At 42.5% G+C, this 26516-nt stretch overlaps 1 protein-coding gene across 1 annotated transcript; it reads right to left on the reverse strand.

Moving 5' to 3' along the window:
* Positions 1 to 747: 747 nt before the first annotated feature.
* Positions 748 to 21929, reverse strand: LOC117347688 (keratin, type I cytoskeletal 47 kDa-like). The gene is made up of 8 exons (XM_033918927.1): positions 21206 to 21929; positions 17845 to 17927; positions 10198 to 10354; positions 7759 to 7920; positions 4896 to 5021; positions 3388 to 3605; positions 2642 to 2727; positions 748 to 1081 (listed from the first exon to the last, which is right to left on the reverse strand). Exons 1-8 carry the CDS (start codon positions 21875 to 21877, stop codon positions 981 to 983), a joined length of 1605 nt encoding a protein of 534 aa, XP_033774818.1. The 5' UTR covers positions 21878 to 21929; the 3' UTR covers positions 748 to 980.
* Between the last annotated feature and the right edge of the window lie 4587 nt (positions 21930 to 26516).

Below are 26516 nucleotides of genomic sequence, written 5' to 3' on the forward strand. Positions count from 1 at the left end.
AATGAGGATGAACAATCTATTTATCTATTACATTGCAATAGCCTATTGCACAACAGAAGGAGGAGGAGGAGAGAAAATGATTCCATTAATTCTACTGTTCAACGTCTCCCCCTTCTGCTTCTATTCCTTTCTCTCCTCTCTTCTACCTCCCAAAGTATTTAGATCAATGCTGTCTTGTTAAAATGTTTATTTTATTTTTATTTTTCCTCTAACTCTACTTTTCACTTCTCTATTACTCTCCAGGTACTTTAGTTAGATTGTGAGCCTTCGGGACAGTAAGGGAATTTTCCAAGTACCTTTCTTATTTCAAATCTTAATGTATATTTTCTGTAAACCGCTTAGAACCTAACGGATGTAGCGGTATATAAGAAATAAATTACATTACATTACATGGACCATTTGGCCTTCATCTGCCATCATGTTTCTAGGTTTCTATAACCATAAAGCTCTATGACATCACAATGCAGGCAAAGAGCCTTAGCCAATGGGAAGAAGATATGCAAATGTTAAGAGCCTTAGCCAATAGGGAGAGGAGGAGATAGTGGATGCTGCAGAATTCTACTGTTCAACGGCTCCCCCTTCTGCTTCTATTCCTTTCTCTCCTCTCTTCTACCTTCCAAAGTATTTAGATCAATGCTGTCTTGTTAAAATGTTTATTTTATTTTTATTTTTCCTCTAACTCTACTTTTCACTTCTCTATTATCCTCCAGGTACTTTAGTTAGATTGTGAGCCTTCGGGACAGTAAGGGAATTTTTCAAGTACCTTTCTTATTTCTAATCTTAATGTATATTTTCTGTAAACCGCTTAGAACCTAACGGATGTAGCGGTATAGAAGAAATAAATTACATTACATTACATTACATTACATTAAAGTTGAAGCATAGAAAAATTTCCCCAGACAGTAGATCTTCATGAGTTTTCATGTCCATGCCAAACTTAGATCAGCCAATAGAAGAAAGTTGTGCTGTGTCTTGCTGTCTTAGTTCACTTTCTCTTCTCTTTCTTGTATTTGAGATGAGACAACTTCGCCATTTACCATTTCCTTGATGATTGTCTTAATCATTCTGCTTTTCTTTATCTCTGGAAATTAACATTAGAAGTGCTTACAAAGGCATCTAAGGAGTGCTCATTAGAATCCTGTTTTCTTGTCTATGGTTAGGATAGAATTGAAGGGGAAAAAGTAATTTCCTGTTCTAGCTGGAGCAGTCATTGGCTTTGAATGAGATAGAACATTCAGTTATTATTTACTACATCACGTAAAAAGCATCTGCTTTACTCAGAACCACAGGTTGGGTACATGTGTGGTCCTAGCACTTGATAAATTGCTACTTTTAGTAATAAAAAACTCACAGAAGTAGAGTATTTTTTTTTCTCTGAAATTTTGGGCCATTGAAACACATCAGCGGAATGTTTGAACATTGTAGTCTTACTTCCTGTTTTGCCTTGATCATGCAGCTGCTCAAACCCTTCCCCACACACACACACACAAAAAGTAACACACAAAAAAATACCAATTATATTTATTGCAAGTGTTCAAAGTCACACATATAATACCTACTGTATTTTTTGCTCCATAAGATGCACTTTTTCCACCCCCAAAAGGGGGTGGAAAAGGGGGTGCATCTTATGGAGCGAAGATGAAAACATTCACGCCCCGCAGTATCTTTTTAAGCGCCCCTTAAGCCTAGTGGCCCAGCGGTGTGTGGGCCGGCAGGAGCGTGTTGTCTGCGCTGCTGCCTGGGCCTACCCCGTTTTCAGCATGGCTGCGTCAGTTCTTGTGGGACACTAGAGTGGTCGCGCAACTGCACTCACGTTAGTGAAGGGGTAAATGTCAGGTCAGGGCGTCGTGACGCTGCGTGCTGAGATCAGCTGGGGCTGGTGGCGAGAAAGTGCAGTCACGCAGCAGAGCACCACGGAAGGAGCTGAAAGCTTGTCAGTCGCACCCCTCACGCGCCCTGCCCATCCTACAGAGTCACCCCGGAGGCGTGAGCAGGAAGCTATGCAGCAGAAGGGAAGCTGGGGCGCAAGGTGCTCTCTTGCGCTTGGTTGTGGCTGAACAGCTCATTTTAACTGCAAATGAAAAGAGCCCCGGGGGATTAAGCTAAATAGTGGTGCGCCCACAGTCAGGTGAGACACACGGAAATAGGTCCCACATAAGATTTTTTTGTCCCATGTAAAATTTTAAAAAAACAACAACCCAACAAGTGGTTTTATTATTTAGCTCTTCCGATTAGAAACGTGATGCAGGAACTTATGCCCATATTATGTTAGGAGAAGGCATGTCATGTAAAAAGCCATACTGATCTAGCTATGTACATAGAAGTAACAGGAAGCTGAGGTAAATGTTGATTATTCCTGAGCGTGATTTACCAGATTGAATGTTAAATGTACCTTACAGCAATAAATCAGTTTGGAAATGTGCTAGAGGTGAGGAGGGTTGTAGGTTACAGGTCAAGGAAGTGGGGACGGGGTGCAGAGCCTAGCAGGGAAGGGGGGACAGGGTGCAGAGCTTGGCAAGGAGTTAGGTAGGCTGGGTGCACAATTTGGTTCAAAATGTTTTTTTTCTTGTTTTCCTCCTCTAAATCTAGGGTGTGTCTTATGGTGAGGTGCATCTTATGGAGCAAAAAATACGGTACCTACCTTTTGAACTGGAAGAATTTGATTCATACTGAGATCCACGGCTGCCTCTAGAGCTTGAATCATGCTGATACCCTTGGCTACTTCCCCTGTAATGCAATAAAAGAATACAGTCATGTGACACAATTGAAATAATGCAATGTATCTAATAAGTCAGGAAGGAAAAGTTGATGAATTGTTTGGAGATTAAAAGGCTGATTTCTTGAAGAAGTGATTCTGCTTGTACTAGGCAGGGAGAGAAAAGATCTAGTAAATTACGAGAATTTGGAGTGGAGGAGTGGCCTCGTAGTTAGAACAGCTGCCTCAGCACCCTGAGGTTGTGAGTTTGATTCCCACTGCAGCTCCTTGTGACTCTGGGCAAGTCACTTAACACCAGGTACAAAATAAGTACCTGTCTAAAATATGTAAACCGCTATGAATGTGTAAACCACACAAAAAATGAAGTATATCAAGTCCCATCCCCTATTCCTTATATAACTGGCAACAAAGTAAAGGACATGGAGGTAGGTATGAGCCGAGACCACAAAGGGGGCAAAAAGAAGACAAATGAATGATCTGTGTGGAGGCTGCACAAGGGACATAATTGAAAAGAAAGACAAAACTGAATCCCAATAAATAAATAAAGGGTAGAGCATTGATACTGGGGAAGGCCTTTTTTTCTTGCTTCCTTTTGTTTCAGCATGCAAAATGATCTGAAGACCATTATTAAATGGAAAAATTATCTCATCAATTTTACATCATCTACTTACATTCTCTCTCCATCCAGCAGGTGGCGGTAGGTCTCAATCTCCATCTCCAGCCGGGTCTTGATGTCCAAGAGCTGTGCGTACTCTGCAGACTGGTGCTCCATGTCAGCTCTGATTTCACTCAGCTGCTCTTCTATACTGGAAATCATGGCCTGTATTCTTGCAATTTCCATACAGAAGCGACCTTCCGTTTCTGCAAACCTATCTTCCAGAGATCTTTTCTTTCGGTACATAAAAAAGATCAAAATGTGAAAGGAATCAGAAAACAGAGCCTAAAAAAGACTGCAGTTCATTCCCATCCCAAATGACCTTATAATAGGGGAAAAAAATGACAGTGAGTTTTTAAAAGTTTATAGTACCTCTAGAGCAGGGGTTTTCAACCCAGTTCTCGGGACATGCTCAACTAGTTAGGTCTTCAGGATATCCACATGAGTACATATGAGGTAGCTTTGCAAACAATGGAGGCAGTGCTTGTAGACCTATCTCATGCATATTTATTATGTATATCCTGAAAACCTGACTGGCTGGGTGTGCTCCGGGGACTGCTCTAGATCTTTATTTTGAAGGTGCTCTATTTCATTACAAATTGTGAGTTGTGGTAAAACTTAGGACTTGCCAGATATTTCTTAACATAACATAAATGAAGTATGGGTGACAAAGAACTAATTATTAAATAGAGGGAAAAGTATGAGATGGTTTAAGGATAAATTGTTTTGTTATTTTGATTTTATATGTATGTTTTGTTGTATTTTCTGTGTATGTGATTATGTGATCTGCCTTGTTAAATATAATGTTTCTTCTTTTTTTCAAATTAATTCTTTTTTCGTTCTCTTTATACACATTCGTCCGTAAACTACGAGCTTAGCAAGCTACTGTTTCCCTTGCTATTTAACAGCTGGAAAGAGAAATCTTCTCCAAGATGGAAATTGTCAGCTACCTCTTTTCCACCGGAAATAGTGGCATTGTCTTGCCTCTCATATGAGGTTCGAGTATATCATTTCTTAATAGCACATTTTCATGCATTACTGCCTTTTTTTTTTGCTGTTGCCTCAAAGCATTTTGTGATAGAAATATGTAATGTAATGTAATGTAATGTAATTTATTTCTTATATACCGCTACATCCGTTAGGTTCTAAGCGGTTTACAGAAAATATACATTAAGATTAGAAATAAGAAAGGTACTTGAAAAATTCCCTAACTGTCCCGAAGGCTCACAATCTAACTAAAGTACCTGGAGGGTAATAGAGAAGTGAAAAGTAGAGTTAGAGGAAAAATAAAAATAAAATAAACATTTTAACAAGACAGCATTGATCTAAATACTTTGGAAGGTAGAAGAGAGGAGAGAAAGGAATAGAAGCAGAAGGGGGAGCCGTTGAACAGTAGAATTCTGGAGAAATTTAAATGATAGAAATAGAACAAAACAAAGACAAAAGGCAAAATATATACTGTATAGGAGATTGAATGTAATTAATTTGAGTGAGAGCCTGCCATAAATGCTATCACATATGTACCATGGCGAGTGCGGACTGTAACTCTAACTCCAAGCCCTGAAGAGTGCGTCTCAGATCTGAGATTTCGGTCTTGCTGCTTTGCACCTGCTCAACACCCACAGAGAGCTCCTGTTTCAAGGCTTTGCTCTAAGACAGAACAATGAAAAGAAGATCTTAGGTTAGTCGGGAAGATCCAGTGATTGAAAAATGATCATTGCTTCAGCATTCTCTGGGACTGCACCAGTGGCGTACCAAGGGGGGGGGGAGGGCGGTCCGCCCGGGTGCACGCTCCAAGGGGGTGGACAGCTGGCCACCCACCGGCGAATAGGCTGCCACCGGGGAAAGGCTTCCACTGCCATCATCGGGAACAAGCCAGCCGAGCTCTCCCTTCTTTTCTTCCCTGCAGGTTCGACCAACTCTCGCCACCCGACGTCAATTCTGACGTTGGAGAGGACGTTTTGGGCCAGCCAATCGCTGCCTGTCTGGCGAGAGTTGGTCGGCCCCATAGAGAAGAGAAACAGGGCGAATTCAGAGCCGTCCTGTTCCCGATGGCGGCAGCAGCAGCCTATTCCCCAGTGGCGGTGACAGCATTTTCCCCAAAGGCGGTGGCATGGGGGAGGGAGAAAGAAATAAACAGGGGGATGGACGAAAGGGAGCCAGAATGAAAGGGGGCAGGGTGAAACAAAGAAAAAGATAAAAATGGGGCACGGAGAGAGAGAGAGAGAAAGACAGAGAAAGAAAGAAAGAGGGCATGGAGAGAGAAAGAAAGAAGGGGCAGGGTAAAACAAAGAAAGAAATGGGGCACGAAGAGAGAGAGAGAAAGAAAGACATACAGAAAGAAAGGGGGCATGGAGAGAGAAAGAAAGAAGGGGGCAGGGTGAAACAAAGAAAGAAATGGGGCACGAAGAGAGAGAAAGAAAGGGGGCATGGAGAGAGAAAGAAAGAAGGGGGCAGGGTGAAATAAAGAAAAAGTTTGGGGAGGGAATGAGGTCTGGAGGAGAGGAAGCATACAGGAGGCTGAAAGAAGGGAAGAAATATTGGATGCACAGTCAGAAGAATAAAGTGCAACCAGAGACTGATGAAATTACCAAACAAAGGTAGGAAAAATGATTTTATTTTCAATTTAGTGATCAAAATGTGTCTGTTTTGAGAATTTATATATGCTGTCTATATTTTGCACTATGGCCCCCTTTTACTAAACCGCAATAGCGGTTTTTAGCGCAGGGAGCCTATGAGCGTCGAGAGCAGCGTGGGGCATTCAGCGCAGCTCCCTGCGCTAAAAAACGCTATCACGGTTTAGTAAAAAGGGAGGGGGTATATTTGTCTATTTTTGTATAGTTGTTACTGAGGTGACATTGTATAAAGTCATCTGCTTTGACCTCTTTGAAAACCCGCAGAATATAAATGATAATTAACATTTTCTCTGCGTACAGTGTGCTTTGTATTTTAAAAATTTTATTGTTGGTAGATCATTTTGACTTGGCCACGAAGGTAAGGGGGAGGGAGGGGAGCTGCTGAAAGACATCTAGTAATCCTTGCAGGCTTGACTGTGCAGGGAATTATTTTTGTAAAATCATGTTTTGTTATGTGACTGGCATTATTTAGACTTTAATTTCTATGAATGAATAGAATGAAAATGATATAAAATTACTTGCTTGTTTTTATGTGTGTGCGCTGAAGGAAAGAGGAAAGAGAGTGGGCTGAGGACGCTGAAGGGAAATGGGGAAGAGAGAGTGGGGAGAAGACGCTGATTTATAAATTGACAATTGTACAGAATACTGTTTCTTTTTATACTTTAATATAATAAGTACAATATAAAACAATTCAAGGTTTGTGTGGATGGAATCAGGTGGTTTGCAGGGATGGGGACCGAGCTTACGGGGATTAGTCCAATAAAATGGTATTTTCTTATTTCTTATTTGTTTTATTTTTATTTGTTAATTTGTAAAGTGGTGATTGTTATATATCAGTGTTTTCAAATTTACATCTACTGTCTATATTTTGCACAGTATTAGAGAACATGTATTACTGTTTTTGTGGTGTTGTAGTGTTGCATTGTATGCAGAGTCTGGTTTCTTGTCGGTTCAGTTTAACTTTTGTCTACATATTTCTATTTTTAGTTTGTGATTATTCCATATTGGGCGAGGGTGTATCTGTCTGTGTGTATGAAAGGGACATGGCTTTCTGATAGCATCGACTATACAGGATCAATTGACTGTGCAGGATCTGGCTTGTTTAGTTTTACAATGTATGTGTTGGTGTTCTAGTGCTCACTGCAGTGTTTAAGATGCCGCCTTTTCCTAGGTACACTCTTGTTGTGCGATATGTGGATTGTTACTAAAAATCATATTTTTCATATAGATGGGGGGGTCAAAAAATGATGGGCCCTGGGTGTCACATATGCTAGGTACGCCACTGGACTGCATCCACAATTTGGAACTCTTTGTCTTTACACATAAGAGCGGAAACTAATTTAGAGAAATTCAAAAGGAGCATTGTAGTGTTCCATTTTAAAGATGCTTTTGAACATTAATGTTTCCTTCCTAAAATCACTTCTGAACATTAATCTCCCTCTTTTTTTATCTTCCCTCTTTCTTTTCAGCTTTCTAGTCAAAGAGATACAGCAGTATAACATTTGTTTCCCTATTCCCATTGTTCTATCCATCAATGCCATCTTTCCTAGGCTTTATTGTAGTTCCTCCTCCTTCCCTCCTGTTAACTGTCTTTTTTTGTCTTTGTAGTCAGTTTGTATATGTCTCTGTCCTAATTTTTGTATTCCTCCTTTTTATTATTGTATTTTCACCTAGAATTCAGGATAGGCGAGTAATCAAATCTTAAATAAACTATGAAACTATGAACATTAAGTTGCTATGTATACACTTACGGCCTCATTGAACTGGGCTTCATCTTCTTTGCGATTCTTCTCTGCAAGTTCTTCATACTGTCCTCTCATGTCATTGAGCAGCTTGGTCAGGTCAATGCCAGGAGCAGCATTCATTTCGACGTTGACTTGGCCGGTTCCAGTTCCATACAAACCTTTCATCTCCTGATAGAGGAAGAGAATTAATCCACGATGAAGTACTATTTAAATACAGTACAACTTTCTTGTGTTAAGCCCTGGCTGAAAGAAGCGCTTTTATTATGCTTGGACCCGTGCTCTTCAACATCTTCATAAACGATCTGGACATAGGTACGATGAGCAAGGTGATAAAATTTGCGGACGATACGAAGTTATTCAGAGTAGTGAAGACGCAGGGAGATTGCAATGATCTACAACGTGACATAATCAGGCTCGACATGGCAGATGAGGTTCAACATGGACAAGTGTGAAGTGATGCATGTTAGTAACAAAAATCTCATGCACAAATACAGGATGTCCGGGGCGGTACTTGAAGAGAGCTCCCAGGAAAGGAACTTGGGAGTTCCGATCGACAAGTTGATGAAGCCGTCCGCGCAATGTGCAGCAGCGGCGAAAAGGGCAAATGCTAGGAGTAATAAAGAAGGGGATCACAAACAGATCGGAGAAGGTTATCATGCTGCTGTACCGGGTCATGGTGCGGCCTCACCTGGAGTACTGCATGAAGAAGGACATGGTACTACTCGAAAGAGTCCAGAGAAGAGCGACTAAGATGGTTAAGGGGTTGGAGGAACTGCCGTACAGCGAAAGATTAGAGAAACTGGGCCTCTTATCCCTCGAACAGAGGAGATTGAGAGGGAACATGATCGAAACATTCAAGGTACTGAAGGGGATAGACTTAGTAAATAAGGACAGGTTGTTCACCCTTCCAAGGTAGAGAGAACGAGAGGGCACTCTCTAAAGTTGAAAGGGGATAGATTCCGTACGAACACAAGGAAGTTCTTCTTCACCCAGAGAGTGGTGGAAAACTGGAACACTCTTCCGGAATCTGTCATAGGGGAATACACCCTCCAGGGATTCAAGACTAAGTTAGAGAAGTTCCTGCTGAACAAGGACGTACACTGGTAAGGCTAGTCTCAGGGTGCTGGTCTTTGACCAGAGGGCTGCTGCGTAAGCGGACTGCTGGGCATGATGGACTACTGGTCTGACCCAGCAGCAGCAATTCTTATGCTCTTATGATAGTATGGGTCAAGGCAGGTGTCAAAGCTAAAGGGGAATTCTTTGTGAGTATACATAAACTATACTAAACTAAAACTTAGTTTTGTAAACCAGGTCATCTGCCAACTTGGAGCTCAACTCGGTTGACATTAAGAAAAAGAAAGATACAAAAGAACAAGATGAGAAAAGAACTAATGCAGAAGAGATGGAAGTAGTTAATTTCCAAAGTGCTTGGCGAACAGAATTGTCTTCAAAGCCTTCCCGAATGATAAGAAGGGGCCTAAGCTTCTTAACGAAAGTGGCAAGTTATTCCAGAGCTGTCAATATGAAGGAAAAAGAATGACTAAGTTGCTTAATAGATTTATTTTTACCCCTAAGAGAGGGAAAGGAGAGCTTGAATTTCTATATCTAAAGCCTCTTTCACTTCAGGTGATCGAGGCCAGCAGCGTGCCTGATTTTAAGACAAAATGGGATCGTCACGTGGGATCTCTTCACAGAGAAAGGTAGGGGAGGGTCATTAAGGTGGACAGACTAGATGGGCCGTGGCCCTTATCTGCCGTCTATTTCTATGTTTCTATTCTGAAATTGTTCATTACACGTGCAATGCCTCTATTTATACATGCTAAATGGCCAGGCTTTGTATGTGTAAAAATGATTTGGGGCTGGGACGGGGTGGAGGAGGCGCTGGGAATTATTCATTTAGAGGCAATATTCAGTTCCTGAATGCACAAGGTGTTTCCTTTGGGCCTACATTAGAGGGATAATCCTTGGAACAGTCACTGCTTAAATGTGTATTTAGTGGCATTAATTAAACAGATAGTGCTGTTTAATACATGGAGGAGAAGTCCATAGTCTGGTATTGAGACAGACTTGGGGAAGCTATTGCTTGCCCTGGAATCAGCACGGAATGTTGCTACTATTTGAGTTTCTGTCGGGTACTTGTGACCTGATCTGGCCACTGTTGGAAACAGGATTTTGGGCTATTGGTCTGACCCTGTACGGCTATTCTTATGTTCTTAGCCAACCACTGGGGCTGGGGCTTGTCTTTATATAATATCCGCCCCAGATGAATATCAGCCCCATCTTTGTGAAATAGATACCTGATTGTATTCAATTCGCATGTTCTTCTTTATCCACCAGAGTAAACGTTCTCTAAATACGTGTGCATATACTTATGCGTATCTATGTTTGTTCGTCTAACTTGCAAATCAGATTGAGGAAACCAGAGCAGCGAGGGTGAGCTTCTACCTCATCATGGTTCTGCTTCAGCAAAGCTAACTCCTCTATGTGGTTCTCCAGCTGCATCTCCAGGTCAGCCCTGGACAGTGTCAGCTCATCCAGGACTCTTCGTAGGCCATTGATATCAGCCTCCACGGACTGGCGCAGGGCCAACTCATTTTCATATCTACAAAACAGAATTCGCGTAAATGACAATTGACAGAATTTATTTTTCATTTTCTATTTGATGTTTCAAAATAGGTTACGGGAGACAATCTTATTAAAGAAATACAGAAACAGACTCCTGACACAAATACATCTAGTAATCATAAGAAACAAATACAAAGAATTCAGAACCAATCGGTGAAGTCCACACCTTTGTTAGCCTACTAAAGACATTCATAAGAGGAAGGAAACATTCACAGAGAAACAGGAAGTCATACAATAGATCAGCGGCTTTAACCCATTTGGGCAATGATATCAGAACTAGCTCAAGATAGACCTTTTTTTCCCCTTCAGGAAAAATCTTAATTGTTCTGAAACAAAATAAATGTAATTTATATTAGAATATACAGTACAGGCAGTCCCCGGGTTAAGAACGAATTATGTTTTTAAAGCTGTTCTTAACTCAGATTTGTATGTAACTCAGAACTTGCAAATTTTAAGATTCTTGCTGCTTATCTCTGGTCCCAGCTGACAAAAGGGCCAACTGTCCCTACCTGTGTTCTCTCTAAGGTGCATCATGCACAACCACACACTGTTCTTAATGTGGATATGATAGAGACCTTCAAGATCATGAGGGGCATAGAGAGGGTGGATAGGGACAGATTCTTCAGACTGAGGGGGACAACAGGTACGAGGGGGCATTCGGAGAAACTGAAGTGAGATAGGTTCAAAACAAAGGCAAGGAAGTTTTTTTTCACCCAAAGGGTCGTGGACACCTGGAATGCGCTACCGGAGGAGGTGATCGGGCAGAGTACGGTACAGGGATTCAAACAGGGATTGGACGGATTCCTGAGGGATAAAGGGATCGTGGGATACTGAGAGAGGTGCTGGGATGTAACACAAGTATAGAAAGCTAACCAGGTAATAAGTATAGAAACCCAACCAGGACGTGCATGTGCAAGACTGGAGGGTTAGGACTTCGATGGGAAGATAGGACTCAATGGGAAACCAAGGTGGCAAGGGGGCCCCTTCTAGTGATTCAGACATGTCGTGACCTGTTCGGGCCGCCGCGGGAGCGGACTGCTGGGCAGGATGGACCTACGGTCTGACCCGGCGGAGGCACTGCTTATGTTCTTATGGCCATGCATCATTCCTGAATCTGCTCCAGGAGAAGTGTAAGAGTCTATGCCACTGGAAATACTGCTTAGTGAAATCAAATGAAGCTGCAACCACGTTCTTAAGTATGAGTCGTACGTAAGTTGGGTGTCTGTAAGTCAGGGACTGCCTGTACTTGACTCACATACGAACATAAGAGTTGCTATAATGAGACAGACCGAAGGTCCCTGAAATCCAGTATCCTGTTTCCAACAGTGGCCAACCCAGGTCACAAGTGCCTGGCAAGATCCCAAGGAGTAGCAACATTCCAGAGCTCATATTGTGATGTCATAATGCTTCATTCCACCAATGTCTAAGAGCCAACCTCATCAGTGATGTCACAATGGCTTGATTATTCCTATACAGGCAGTACCTGGGTTAAGAATGAGTTACGTTTTTAAAGCTGTTCTTAACTCGGATTTGTATGTAATTCAGAACGTGTAGATTTTAAGATTCTTGTGGCTTACTTCTGTTCCCAGTGTTCCCTCTAATCTTCCCTCTAAGACAGGGGTGTCAAACTCAAATCGCATAAGGGGCCGAAATCTAAAACATAGGCCAAGTCGAGGGCCAAATTTTTAATTAAGATACCGATTTTGCGTGCGCTAAATGCACCCCTTAATAAAAGCACCCCTTTGTCTTACTAAGACTTCTAAGAGAAGTATAGGGTTACCCCAAGCCAAAATTAAAAATATGGACAAAGTCGTGGCCCAACATTTATATTTATTTTAAAAATTACCATAAATATCCAGGCAGCAGCAGTAGAGCGCTGTGTACGCATTTCAGTGCTACAGAAATTATAAATAATAATGGGGGTTAAAAAACCCCCCAAACTTATATGCATGTCCCTACCCCACCATACATTAAACCCTCCCCCCCAAAAAAATGTAACCCAATCAAACAAACAACCCCCCCCTAAAAAAAAACCCCAATCAAACAAAAACCTCATTTTGAAGTTCTTTCCCAAACATATACCATTGCAATGGGGATTAAAAAAATGAAACCAATCAAACAAATGCCTGCTGGAAGGATTAAGTTTAGGCAGCCGGGTGAGTGCAGACAGGCAGGAGGTCCAGCAGCAGAGGGGACCGGGCAGTCGTGAACATCAACATGAAGAAAACAATTTTAAAGACCACCCAGGAATACAACAGCAGGAATGGGGACCATTATCATGTATTTCCATGGTAATGTGGAGATGTTTTGGACCACCTTAGCCTCTTTTCTTGTTGCCAACTCTGTAATCCTCCATAGCCAACGTCCCTGAGTAGCGAGGCAAGCATGCCCTGCTTGTGGGTGGGCTCTAAGACTTCTAAGCCAGTGGTAGGCAAACTCATTAGTCAAAAAAGCCAAAGATCAGCAGTACCACGATTAAGATTTCTTTTGAGAACCAAATTTACTTTCAAGAACCATGTTTTTAGGAGTCGGTTTAAACTAGCTACTAACATTAAATAAAACCAGATATTATAATAATAATTTTATTTATTGACAAAAAAATTTTTTTTCTACCTTTTTGTCATTTCTGCTTTTATCATCTTGTCTTCACTCACTTCTTTCTAGCCAGCATCTGTCCTCTCTCTGTCTTCCATACAGCATCAGCCCCTTCCATGTCTGTCCTCTCTCTCTGCTCCTGCCATCCACTGTCTGCCCTCTCCCTGTTCCATATGGCATCTTCCTTTTTTCTATGCTCCTTCCATAAACTGTCTATCTTGTGCCCCTTCTCACCTTTGTACATGATTCATTTCAGCTCTGCCATCTCTCCATTTTTCTCTGTCACCACCCCCTCCCCTATGCTTTGGAATCTCTCTCTTCTCCTTTCCTTCCCACCCCACAATCTGGCATCTGTCTCCTTCCCTTCCCTGATTCCCTGCATCTCTCTTTTTTCCTTTCATCTCTTCCTCCCCATCCTGACATCTCCTTCCTTTACTCTTGGTCTGGCATACCTTCTTCCTTTCCTCCATGTCTTGGCATATCTCCCTCCCTCTCTTTCCCTGTGCCCTGGCATCTCTTCCTCCCTCCCTCCCTCTTGTCCCTCCATGCCCTTGCATCTCTTCCCTCCATGCCCTTGCATCTCTTCCTCCCTTTCTTCCCTCCGTGCCCTGGAATCTCTTCCTCCCTCCCTCCCTCTCTTCCCTCCATGCCCTGGCATTTCTTCCTCCGTCCCTTCCTCTCTTTCCTCCATGACCTGGCATCTCTTCCTTCCTCTCTCCCTCCAAGGCCTGGCATCTCCTTTCATTCCTTCCTTTCCCTCCAGTTGGGTGCAGCAATTCTCTCCCTCTCTGCTCTCTTTCCTCCTTCTTTAACCCAATCGCCGGTCGGCAGTACAGCCCCTAAGCAGGTGCTCCAAGACCTGGCGTCATGAACTTGTTCAAGCAGCAGCAGCAGCAGCATTCACAATTTGCTGCTGTTGCCGGCTTTGGGCCTTCTTCTCTGTCAGGTCCCGCCTTCATGGAAACAGGAAATAGGCAGGACTCAGCAGAGAGGAAGGCCCAAAGCCGGCAACAGCAGTTAATTGTAAACGCTATTGCTGCTCGAAGAAGTTAATGATGCCAAGCCTTGGAGCACCCAGGGCAGACCGCTTCTCTCCCTGTAGCTGGGACCCCTCTGAAAAGGAACATTTAGCTCTCCCTCCCATACGAGCCCCGCTGATCCACCCCGAGACAACCGACAAACCTCCTTTTAGCATCATCAGTGACGCTGCAGAGAGAATCACTAGCAGAAGGCCGCAAACTGCGAAGCAGCCTGTTTAGAATGCTGCGGCTGCCGACGAGTGCTGGAGGGAGGTTTGTCGGTCTTCTCGCAGTGGGAGGGTCGACGGGGAGGGCCCGGGACGATGATGCTAGGGGAGGCCGGGCATTGACTCTGCTGCGAATCCAGCAAAGGTGAGGGAGATGCCCAAACAGCCCTAAAGCACCACACCGCTGGGCCCCCCCTGACCATTTTGGGCCCTATCCTTTAATCCGGCTCTGATGGAGCCATTCTCACAAACTGCCAGCGGCTGCCCCGAAGCTTTCCCTTTGCGGCGATCTGCCCTGTCAGAAACAGGAAGTTGCGGCACAGGGAAAACTTTGGGGCAGCCACCGGCTTGTGAGAACAGCTGCTGTGTAGGGGCCCTTCTGTGCAGGGAAATTTTGGCTAATGGCAGGGCCGTACTCAAGTGGCTAAAAAGCTGCATATGGCTCGTAAGCCACGGTTTGCAGACCACTGTTCTAAACTAATAGGAAGGACTCCTAAAAGGCAACTAAACTCTATGTACCCATGATCAGGAGGCGGAGCAGTGGTAGGCAGCCAATGAGAAGGCAGTGCATAGGGTGATAGAGACTGTGATTGGCTGCGAGGATTAAATGCAGGGAGAACAGCATTGCATAGTATGGCAGTGGTGGCTGCAGCCATGGCCACGAGATGCACAAATCTTTATCTGATAACTTCTGGAGGCCAGCTTTATCGTAAGTTGATAATTGTCTCGCGGGCCAAATTATATGACCCCATGGGCCAGAGTTTGACACATCTGCTCTAAGGCATGCACAACCACACACTGTTCTTAATGTGGCCATGTACCATTCCTGAATCTGTTGCAGGAGAAGTGTAGGAGTCTATGCTACTGGTAATACTGTTCAGTGAAATCAAATGAAGCCACAACTGCGTTCTTAAGTATGAGTCGTACTTAAGTCGGGTCTGCAACTCAGGGAATGCCTGTATAGTCACACATTTTACAAACATTAAAAAATAGCCAAGGAGGCGAAAAACTTCAAGCCGTTCTTTCGATACATTAAAGGGAAACGACCCGCGAAGGAAGCGGTGGGACCGTTGGATGACCAAGGAATAAAGGGAGCGCTAAAGGATGACAAAGCAATTGCTGACAGATTGAACACATTTTTTGCGTCTGTTTTTACCGAAGAGGACATACACAGCATACCGGAACCCATCAGACTATATGCTGGAAGTGAAAACAGGATACTGACAGGGTTAACGGTCAGTCTAGAAGAGGTATGCAGGCAGATTGATAGGCTTAAGAGTGATAAATCCCCGGGGCTGGATGGCATCCATCCGAGGGTCATCAAGGAACTGAAAGGACCATAGCTGAACTGCTTCAACTAATAGCCAATCTGTCGATCAAATTGGGAAAGATTCCAGAGGACTGGAAGGTGGCGAATGTTACGCCGATCTTAAAAAAAGGTTTGAGGGGAGAACTGAGAAACTACAGACTGGTGTGTCTGACCTCGGTACCGGGAAAGATGGTAGAGGCACTGATAAAGGACCACATCATTGGTCACCTTGACGGACATGGTCTGATGAGGACCAGCCAGCATGGTTTCTGACAAACTTGCTGCACTTCTTCGAGGGAGTAAACAGGCACATAGACAAGGGCGACCCGGTCGACATTGTATATCTGGACTTTCAGAAGGCGTTCGACAAAGTTCCACATGAACGACTACTTCGGAAAATTGCGAGCCGTGGAATCGAGAGTGAAATACTCACGTGGATTAAAAACTGGCTGGAGCATAGGAAACAGAGAGTGGGGTTAATTGCCAATACTCGGACTGGAAGAGCATCACCAGTGGGGTGCCGCAGGGCTCGGTGCTTGGACCCGTGCTCTTCAACATCTTTATAAACGATCTGGACATAGGTACAATAAGCGAGGGATTAAATTTGCGGACGATACAAAGTTATTCAGAGTAGTGAAGACGCAGGGGGATTGCGAAGATCTGCAACATGACATAATCAGGCTCGAGGAATGGGCATCGACATGGCAGATGAAATTCCACGTGGATAAGTGTAAAGTGATGCATGTCGGTAACAAAAATTTCATTCACGAATACAGGATGTCCAGGGCGGTATTTGGAGAGACCTCTCAGGAAAGAGACTTGGGAGTTCTGATCGACAGGTCGATGAAGCCGTCCGTGCAATGTGTGGCGGCGGCGGCGAAAAGGCGAACAGAATGCTAGGAATGATAAAGAAGGAGATCACAAACAGATCGGAGAAGGTTATCATGCTGCTGTACCGGGCCATGGTGCGCCCTCACCTGGAGTACTGCGTCCAGCACTGGTCGCCGTACATGAAGAAGGACACGGTACTACTCGAAAGGGTTCAGAGAAGAGCGACTAAAATGATTAAGGGGCTGGAGGAGTTGCCGTACAGAGAGAGATTAGAGAAACTGGGCCTCTTCTCCCCTGAAAAGAGGAGACTGAGAGGGGACCTGATCGAAACATTCAAGGTACTGAAGGGGATAGACTTAGTAGATAAGGACAGGTTGTTCACCCTCTCCAAGGTAGAGAGAACAAGAGGGCACTCTCTAAAGTTGAAAGGGGATAGATTCCGTACGACGTAAGGAAGTTCTTCTTCACCCAGAGAGTGGTAGAAAACTGGAACGCTCTTCCGGAGTCTGTCATAGGGGAAAACACACTCCAGGGATTCAAGACAAAGTTAGAAAAGTTCCTGCTGAATCGGAACGTACGCAGGTAGGGCTAGTCTCAGTTAGGGCACTGGTCTTTGACCAGAGGGCCGCCGCGTGAGCGGACTGCTAGGCCCGATTAACTGCTGGTCTGACCCAGCAGTGGTAATTCTTATGTTCTTATATAAGTAAAGCAAACTACATCCAGGCAACATGTCTTGTGGTGCACAGACTGAAAAGCATTCTGTCTCTCTTGAGTAACTTTGGCAGGTCAGGATAAATCCAGATTGATATGATTCATTTAAATTAATCTTCCCTTCCCTTGTTTAAAAGTGGACTGAAAACCCACCTTTTTGATATAGCCTTCAATCCTTAACCCTACTCCTCTGCCCTCCAACCCAGCCAGCTGATTAATTGTTCCCCTTAACTGTATCCATGACATCCTGTTTGTCTGTCTTGCCTGTTTAAATTGTAAGCTCTTTTGAGCAGGGACAGTTTTCTTACAGGGACAGTTTTTCTTACTCTTTGTGACTCTGTACAGTGCTGCGTGCGTCTAGTAGCACTATAGAAATAGTAGTATTTTAAAGTATTTTTCTGGTTTAGATATATGAGAGGGTATATAGATACCTAACATTAAAGGGCTGAGAGGTAATGCATCTAAGTATGATCAAGATTCTGGTTTTATTTTAAACAATTTTTAATTAGTTGGATATAAACTAAAAAAACAACAACTCTAGTACAACCTAATTCTATATATACTGTTTGAAGGAATAATTTCCTTTATACTGGAAGGAACTATAGCTTTCTTAACAAGATTTGCACATCCTCAAAAAAACTCTCTCTAAACAACTTTCTCACTGAGACTTTGGCATTCTGTGAAATGTTTGAATAAAGATTTTATTTTGCAGTGTAGTTTTGAGGAGACAACCTCGACAAATGCAACGTGTAAGCTTGGAGACTGCTAGACTTACTTCAGCCTGAAGTCATCAGCAGCCAACCTGGCATTGTCAATGTGCAGAATGATCTGGGCATTGTCAACAGTAGCAGCGATAATCTGAAAATGGAGAATATTTAATGAACAGTGCTATATTTCATTAGGTGTTATTTGTACAGTGTCTTTGTTTCTCTATTTGATATCTATTGACCGTGCAGATCAATGGATATCAAAGAGTAACACAAAAACCAAACACTGCTGCTTATTGAAACTTCAAACAACAATCATGTAATATATAAACTGAAACAATTCATTATAGCTACTTCAGAATGACAAATATCAAGTAGAGTAAGTCAGAACAGGCCAACTCAAGAACTGTGACAAAGACCCCCTTCTCTTCCCAGTTTTAGACTTGCTGTAAAACCATGCCCCAAAATTATAATTGCAAATCTACCCTCAGTTAGATAGATGCTGTAAGTTTGTAAAATATTCATTAGTTACAACCTGTAAAATGTTTTTATGATTCATCATAATGGGTCTCTATCTTATGAACTACATCAAGTATTCTGGTATCCACCTTTGGGTTCCTGTGCACAATTTGGGAGCCTATGATTTAGAAGACCAAAAGCTTGCTTTAAACAGGGCAATGTCAGGTCAGGATAGGCTTGATTTAGACAGTATTTTACAACAGGTTCTACCAAACTCGGTGGCTTTTGTAAATTATGTATCAGGATATGGAGGAGTATACATGTATTTGCCAGCACATATAGCAGAAGAAGCCACATTAGAAATCTATACAGCACCTTCCATGTGCAAGTGCAGCTACTTCCTTTGGGAAATGGCACGCTTGAGGTTTCCAAATAGAAATATCAGCAGAGACATATAGGGGGCCATTGTATAAATCTACGAGATGTATAAGAGCCACCAATGAACTAATGAAACTGCTAACTTTAAAAAAAAATTTGGAGGTGGAAATAAAACAATTTCTTCCCCAATCCCTCGTATAGAGCCCTGGCCAAAATAATATTTTAAAAATTCTCTTTGTATCCATATGAGTTGTACAACAGGGAAATTTTATTAAACACATACACATTCCCCATGCAAGATGAAGACTACTTGTGTAGAGTTCTGGACCATTCAAACCACACCCAAACCACGCCTCTTGAATTTGCATTTACTCATGTGTTTCATAGTAACATAGAAGATGACGGCAGATAAAGACCCGAATGGTCCATCCAGTCTGCCCAACCTGATTCAATTTTAGTTTTTTAAATTTTTTTCTTCTTAGCTATTTCTGGGCAAGAATCCAAAGGTCTACCCGGTACTGTGTTTGGGTTCCAACTGCCGAAATCTCCGTTAAAACCTACTACAGCCCATCTAAACCCTCCCAGCCACTGAAGCCCTCTCCAGCCCATCCTCCCCCAAACGGCCATATACAGGCACAGACCGTGCAAGTCTGCCCAGTACTGGCCTTAGTTTCAACTTACACATGTAAATGCTTTTAAAATGACCTAAATATTTCTAAAAACAACATGGCAGCAGACCTACTTACATTCCAAGAGCTTTACAAGAATTTCCTTTATAAAACGTGCAGAGGGGGGAGATGTGGCTCACTGGTAGAGCTGCTGCCTCTGCACCCAGAGGTTGTGAGATCAAATCCCAGTGTTGCTCCTTGTGACCCTGGGCAAGTCACTTAATCCTCCAGTGCCCACCACTTTGAATGTCAGCTTTGAAATGCAAAAGGCAGTATACAAATCCCCATTCCCTTTTCCTTTCATCAAGCCCGGTATTCTGTGGCCAACCCAGGTCACAAGTACCTAGCAGAAACCCAGAGTAGCAACATTCCTGAGCTAAGACTGTGATGTCATAATGCCTCATTCCACCAATGCCTAAGAGCCAGCTTCATCAGTGATGTCACAATGGCTTGATTGGTGTATGCTTGGCTCACATAAGAATATAAGAATTGCAATACTAAGACAGACTGAAGGTGTGGCTCACTGGTAGAGCTGCTGCCTCTGCACCCAGAGGTTGTGAGATCAAATCCCAGTGCTGCTCCTTGTCACCCTGGGCAAGTCACTTAATCCTCCAGTGCCCACCACTTTGAATGTCAGCTTTGAAATGCCAAAGCCACAAAAAAGCAGTATACAAATCCCCATTCCCTTTCCCTTTCATCAAGCCCGGTATTCTGTGGCCAACCCAGGTCACAAGTACCTGGCAGAAACCCAGAGTAGCAACATTCCAGAGCTAAGACTGTGATGTCACAATGCCTCATTCCACCAATGCCTAAGAGTCAGCTTCATCAGTGATGTCACAACTTGATTGTCCTATGCTTGGCTCATATAAGAACATAAGAATTGCAATACTAAGACAGATTGAAAGTGTGGCTCACTGGTAGAGCTGCTGCCTCTGCACCCAGAGGTTGTGAAATCAAATCCTAGTGCTGGTCCTTGTGACCCTGGGCAAGTCACTTGATCCTCCAGTGCCCACCACTTTGAATGTCAGCTATGACATGCCAAAGCCACAAAAGGTTGTATATAAGTTCCCTTTCCTTTCTCTAGTATGCTTTACATCCTACCATATGTGCTAGCTCTGTCAGTGAAGTGGGTGCTGAGCATCCCCATTATCGGACAAGCTTCTCCCATGTGTCTTGAGAAGGGTAATTTGAGTTGTGTTTAATACCTTCAATCATTTTATTATTTATTTTAAAAATTTCTATCCCGCTTATATATACTATGTGGGTCACAATATCCACATTCATAAATAAAACAACAAATTCGTAAGATTTACAATTCAGCAAATTGAACAAAACACACTAGACATTAAAATACATCAAATACTATTAATTCAAATCCAGTCTTAATGGGAAAAGGATATTAACATCTCCTTATTTATAAAAATGCTCTTACAAATAGATGGGTCTTTAAAGGTTTTTTTTTAAAGTCTGCACATAATCTTAATTAACCATGCACTGCATTTCACAACCACTACTGGCTATTGTTAAGACATGCTACTCTTATCTTTGGTTATATTAGTACCTAGTTCTCCTAGCATAAAATGGGACCTGTGATAAAAGAGAATGAGTTAGTGGTAAATTAACCCTTGTTAATAGTAGTATATGGCAGTAGCTACTTCCCTTGGTTTCTTATTTTCAAAGAATACTGATTAACATAAAATTTTCTGTCAAGAATTCTCCTGCTCTAGTATGAGAATAAGATTTTAGAATTTACTTCAGAATTTAAGTTACATATGGTGATTTATGCATTTTCTCCTTGGTTTATCAGGAAAGTAGTACACAATATTTCTGAACTTTGTAAAAAAAACAAACAAACCAAAAAAACAACAACCCAGAAACAAAACAGGGCATGCATAAAGGATCTAATTAAATGAAAATTTCTGACCTCGTTCCTTATATCATCAAATATAGAGTAATATTTGCTGTAGTCACGTGGTCCCGTACCAGTAGAGCCACCAGGACGATTCATCTCATACCATTCCTTGATATTTTCCTCTAGGTCAGAATTTGCTTCTTCCAAGGCTCGCACCTTGTCTAGATAGCTAGCTAAACGATCATTCAGGTTCTGCATGGTTTCCTTTTCAGTTCCAGAAAGGAGGCCCTCGCCACCAGGGCCACCTCCAAACCCTCCACCAAAACTGCCACCTTGGCCACCTCCAAATTCTCCATCAAAACCGCCTCTTTGGCCCCCTCCAAAGCCTCCACCAAAACATGCACCTTGGCCACCTCCAAACCCTCCACCAAAACTGCCACCTTGGCCACCTCCAAATTCTCCATCAAAACCGCTTCCTTGGCCCCCTCCAAAGCCTCCACCAAAACATGCACCTTGGCCACCTCCAAACCCTCCACCAAAACTACCACCTTGGACGTTACCAAAATCACCAGACTGGCTACCTCTAAATCCACCAACATGGCCACTACCAAAACCAGATGATCCCCCTCCAACAGCATCATAAGAGGCCCCACTAAAGCTTCCTTTACTACCACCTATTGATACCCTAGTAGATCCACCACCCATTGATACCCTAGTTGATCCAATAGTCTGTTTGAAAGCCATGGTGTATTGCAAAGAGGTGTAACCTCTCTAAGAGAAGCAATGCAGCAGAGAAGGGGAGCTGGTGGTATCACAGAGAGGGTTTGTAGCCTTTATATACAAAATGAAGTGGGTGTTTCACTTTTACATTCTACCTCTCCAATTAACATTTTGACAACTTAGGAATTCTTACCAATAACTGGATGGATTGCTATTACTAATACATAACCCTTTATGCTTATTTCTGCTAAGAAGAAGAGACCCTCAGGGTGTTGGGTTGGCAAGAGATAAAGGAAAAGAATGGCTCAATACCTTAGTCATTGTAATCCGTTTTAAATATTTTAAACACATTAGTACATTTCTAGCCAATTTTCTATGCTTCTTTTCCCTTTGCTGGGATTTCTTTTTCTTTTCTGTTGGCTCATGAGCTGTTTGTGCTGAAGATAACTCATATGGAAGTTAGTTTTAAAAGCAAATAATTAAGTTAATTGTTTTTATGTATCAAAATAAATGGTACTGAAATTCTCCATCTTCTATGGCCTGAGGCTACTACAGATGTGCATGCTTACACAGTTATTTCAAACATGAAGCAACATTTATGCAGCAATAAACAGACAAGAGAAGATGCAGCTAGTCACAGAGCTCGGTATATGATTTAGTTGTTGTGAGAATATCATCTCCGCATATATACCATCTCTTGAAATAATGGAATTATTCATTGTGGGAATGTTCACTGTGAGAAAAAACACAACCCTCATTAATCTGCATGTGTTAAGTCATAGAGCTATGTTTCCAGCAGAGGGTAAGTTGGCTTGCTAAGGCAATACCATGAAAGAGTTTTATCAAGTTTATCAAAAAAAATTTTTTAACCGCTTAATCGGGTTTCTAAGCGGTGTACAATATAAAATTTACATAAAAACAGATTAAAAATCAGGGAAACTAGACAAGACCAAAGTGACTTAGTAAAACACATAATAAGACATATGGACTTACTTCAAACAATAGGAAAGAAAGGGAAGAACTACAATCGTGAAAGAAAAAGCAAAACCAAAAAGGAAAGAACAATAGGTTAGGGTAAAAGTGATAACATTTTTTTCTTTTGTCCTTAAGAGAGAAACATAGAAACGTGGAGGGGCATAATCGAAAGGGATGGCTAAGTCCGTTTACGTCCATTTTGCAAGTCGTCCAAAGTCAAAAAGAGCCTAAGTCCCATTTTCGAAAGAGATGTCCAACGTCTTTTGACTTTCAAAAATCGTCCAATTATACGTCCTGAAGATCTGATCGTCCAAGCCGCTAAAGCGTCGATCTTTAAAGCACATTTTCGTCCAACTGTTCGTCCAAGTCCAAAACGTCTAGAACAAGCCCTGTTGGGCGTGGGAGGGGCCTGCAAAGTGATGGACAGAACACCCAGATAGGGCACCTAAATAGTGGGGTACCTTATAGGGCACTGCTGTGAACTTCACAAACAGGGTGCCATGGCGTCTCCTCACTACAGCTCCCTTATAGGTGATGGTGAGCCCCCCAAACCATCTCCAGAATCCCCTAGACCCACTTATCTACCACCCCAATAGCCCTTATGGCTGCAGGAGCCACTTATATGCCAGTAAAAAAGGGTTTTGGGGGTGTATAGGGCAATGCACATGTTTAAGTAGCAATGCAGTGATTACAGGGGCTTATGGGCATGGGTCCTCCTCTCTATGGGTCCCTAACCCACCCCCAAGACAACTTAAGTTGCCTCTGTGCTGGACGACTAGGCTTTCCTATGCCAGGCGGCCAGGTGATGATGGTCTGGAGGCTGAATTTTAAAGTTGTGATTAAAATTTTTATGGGGGGGGGGGTCGGTGACCACTGGGGTAGTGTGTGTGGGTCTGTTTTATGTGTTTTCAGTGCATATCTGATGAGTTTAAGTGGGTTTTTGTGACTTAGTTATATTCTTTATTAAATCACAGCTTTATCACGACTTACAGACTTATAAGTTAAAACCACATAACTCACTCTCCAATAACGCTGGAAAAGTTCATAAGGCTAAATACAAAGCCAGATTTTTCTTCCTGCTCCTGCCAGTCGACTGCACAAGTTTCCTACTGACGCTGCTATTGAACTTTATATTTGCCCGCCACATGATGGCAGGAGCAGGAAGAAAAATCTGGCTTTGTATTTAGCCGTATGAACTTTTCCAGCGTTATTGGAGAGTGAGTTATGTGGTTTTAACTTATAAGTCTGTAAGTCGTGATAAAGCTGTGATTTAATAAAGAATATTGTTAATTCATCACAGAGTACTAGAAAATTTCTCCCTATTAGTGGTTTTTTGTGACTTAGACCATGTTTCAAATGGTAATCTAGGTCACAACGTCCAAGTTCCGTCGATCGTGGGCTGTATCACTTGTGGTTATACATGCTGTACGACTAAGTCTAAACCGGCCCACGTCTCGCCCTCGACACGCCTCCCAAAACGCCCCGTTTAGTTTTCGACGTTGAGCGGCACTAGGAGGGCCTAGGTCATTTAGAAATACGTCCAAAACCCGGTTTGATTATCAGCGCTTGGACGTTTTTGAGAAATGTTCATCCAAGTGCCGACTTAGGCCGGTTTTTGGACGTTTTTCTCTTTCGATTATGAGCCACATAGAGTATGACAGCAGAAAAGGGCCGTTGGTCCAACATGTCTGCCCACTCAAAAGAACCATCCCCTTAAAAGAACACTCCCCCCTAAGCAAGTCCCGAAAGTGAACCCACATGTTTATCCCATCGTTTCTTTAAGTCGAGCAAGTCGACAGTTATTGTCCAAAGGCATCCTAGAACAAAAACGTTTTTAGTTTTCATTTGAATTGTTTTATTTCGGATTCACTGCGCAAATGATGAGTAGGGGCAGTGACAGCAAAGTTATTGGAACGCAACGTGTTGATTAATTTTAAAGAAGGTATGACGAGAAGATTTTGTGACATTGAACGAAGCGATTTTAAAGCATTATAAGGAATTAAAAGTCTGTTAATGAGCTCCGGCTGGTTATTTAATCTTGTTTTAAAGGTTAAAAGTAAGATTTTATAACTAATTCTATGTTCAACAGGTAACCGATGTGCACTGAATAGGAGAGGTGAGACATGATCGTATTTCTTAGCGCCACAAATGATCTTAATAGCTGTGTTTTACACAATCTGAAGCCATCTAATTTCCTTTTTTATAATGCTCCAGATGAACGCATTTATTTTTACTATTTATATACCACTTATAATGTAAGTGGTTTACATTCAGGTACTCTACCTAATATACCTGGGGGAATGGGGATTAAATTTATTTTATTTATGTTATTTATTTAAAAACTTAATATACCGCTTGGAGTCACAGCGGTTTCCAAATAAACATACATAGATCAAAACCAAAACCAATACAAACTATTCTGCATAATAACATCAGCATATATGAAAACAAGACCTACAAATTCTTCAAAATGTAAAAACAACAACAACTCCCCCCCCCAAAAAAAAAAAAAAAAAGAAAGTGTTACAAAATTGCCCAAACAACTTTAGGAAAGACGGATCCAAAAGTATGCATCAACAAACATCTTGGTTTTCAACATTTTTATAAAGCTGCAGTGGTCTGCATATAATCTTAGTTGCCCGCTAAGCTTGATCCAATGTGATATTCCAGCAATGGAAAACATTTGTACTTGAGTTGCCACATATCTTACATTATCACCTGTCAGTGCTACCATTTCATTTTCCCCTCAGAGCTTAATGCCCTTTGAGGTTTATAAATCTCCCAAAGAGACTGAAACCAAAGTAGTACAGTATGAAAGACTATTTGATGTACCATTGACAACACTTTAAATGGGATTCTTTGCTTAATCAGTAGCCAGTGCAGATTTTTCAATATTGGGGTTATGTGAGCTATTCTCATCAGTCCACTAATGCCCAGGGTAATGGTAATCAGTGGCATATTAAGGAGAGGGTGGTCTGCCCCAGTCACCATTTTGGTGAGGGCACAGGCACCCATCCTCCCCTCTGCCCCCCTGCTCCTTCCTTGCCTCCCACATGTGCGACACTTTCCTTCCCCCGTATCTCTGTAACATTCCTGGCACGAGCAGCAACCCCCAAGCTGCTGTCACACCAGCTTCTCCATGGACAAGCAGGATAGCAACAGCCACACATATGGGTGATGTCACAGTGCACTATTCTCTTGCCCTAACGTTTCCATTTGAACCCTAGAATCCGTTCAGTTATTTTTCAACCGCCACATTGGTCGGAAGCTGAAACGCCCTTGTCTCTATTATTTTTCTTTATTATTTTATTCACAACTGGAGAGAGCTCCTAGCTGCAGCTCCAAGAGCTTCTGCGTCTCCGGCGAAAAGTTCCGGTTCATGATTGCAATGACTCCACCCATACCAGGGGTGTGACTGTCACTTTGCCATCAGATAACCGAGTCATCATGGCGGGGTTTGCCATGACCGACGATGGGTCTCTGGTTTCAAAGGGAGCAATTCTATTTTGAATCTGAAATAACATTAACAGCGGTTTTAACCCGACCGATACTAGGTCTTCCTGCTTGCAAACAGTGATCCTCGTGACAAAAACCAAATTGCGCTGATAGTGCCTCCTAGTTGCAAATGTGCATAGTTAGACATCAGCCAGTTACAGCTCCTCTCAGAGCTTGGTACCGGTCATTGCCA

The sequence above is a fragment of the Geotrypetes seraphini genome, chromosome 13 (genome assembly GCF_902459505.1).
Source record: "Geotrypetes seraphini chromosome 13, aGeoSer1.1, whole genome shotgun sequence".
Classification (NCBI taxonomy): Eukaryota; Metazoa; Chordata; class Amphibia; order Gymnophiona; family Dermophiidae; genus Geotrypetes; species Geotrypetes seraphini.

Excerpts from the sequence above, each read along its gene's own strand:
- LOC117347688 (XM_033918927.1), bottom strand. The coding sequence starts at position 21,877 with ATGGCTTTCAAACAGACTATTGGATCAACTAGGGTATCAATGGGTGGT. Across the intron at positions 17,928-21,205 it reads TTGATGATATAAGGAACGAG|ATTATCGCTGCTACTGTTGA; the intron begins GTCAGAAATTTT and ends CTCCATTTTCAG. Across the intron at positions 10,355-17,844 it reads GCTGATGACTTCAGGCTGAA|ATATGAAAATGAGTTGGCCC; the intron begins GTAAGTCTAGCA and ends TCTGTTTTGTAG.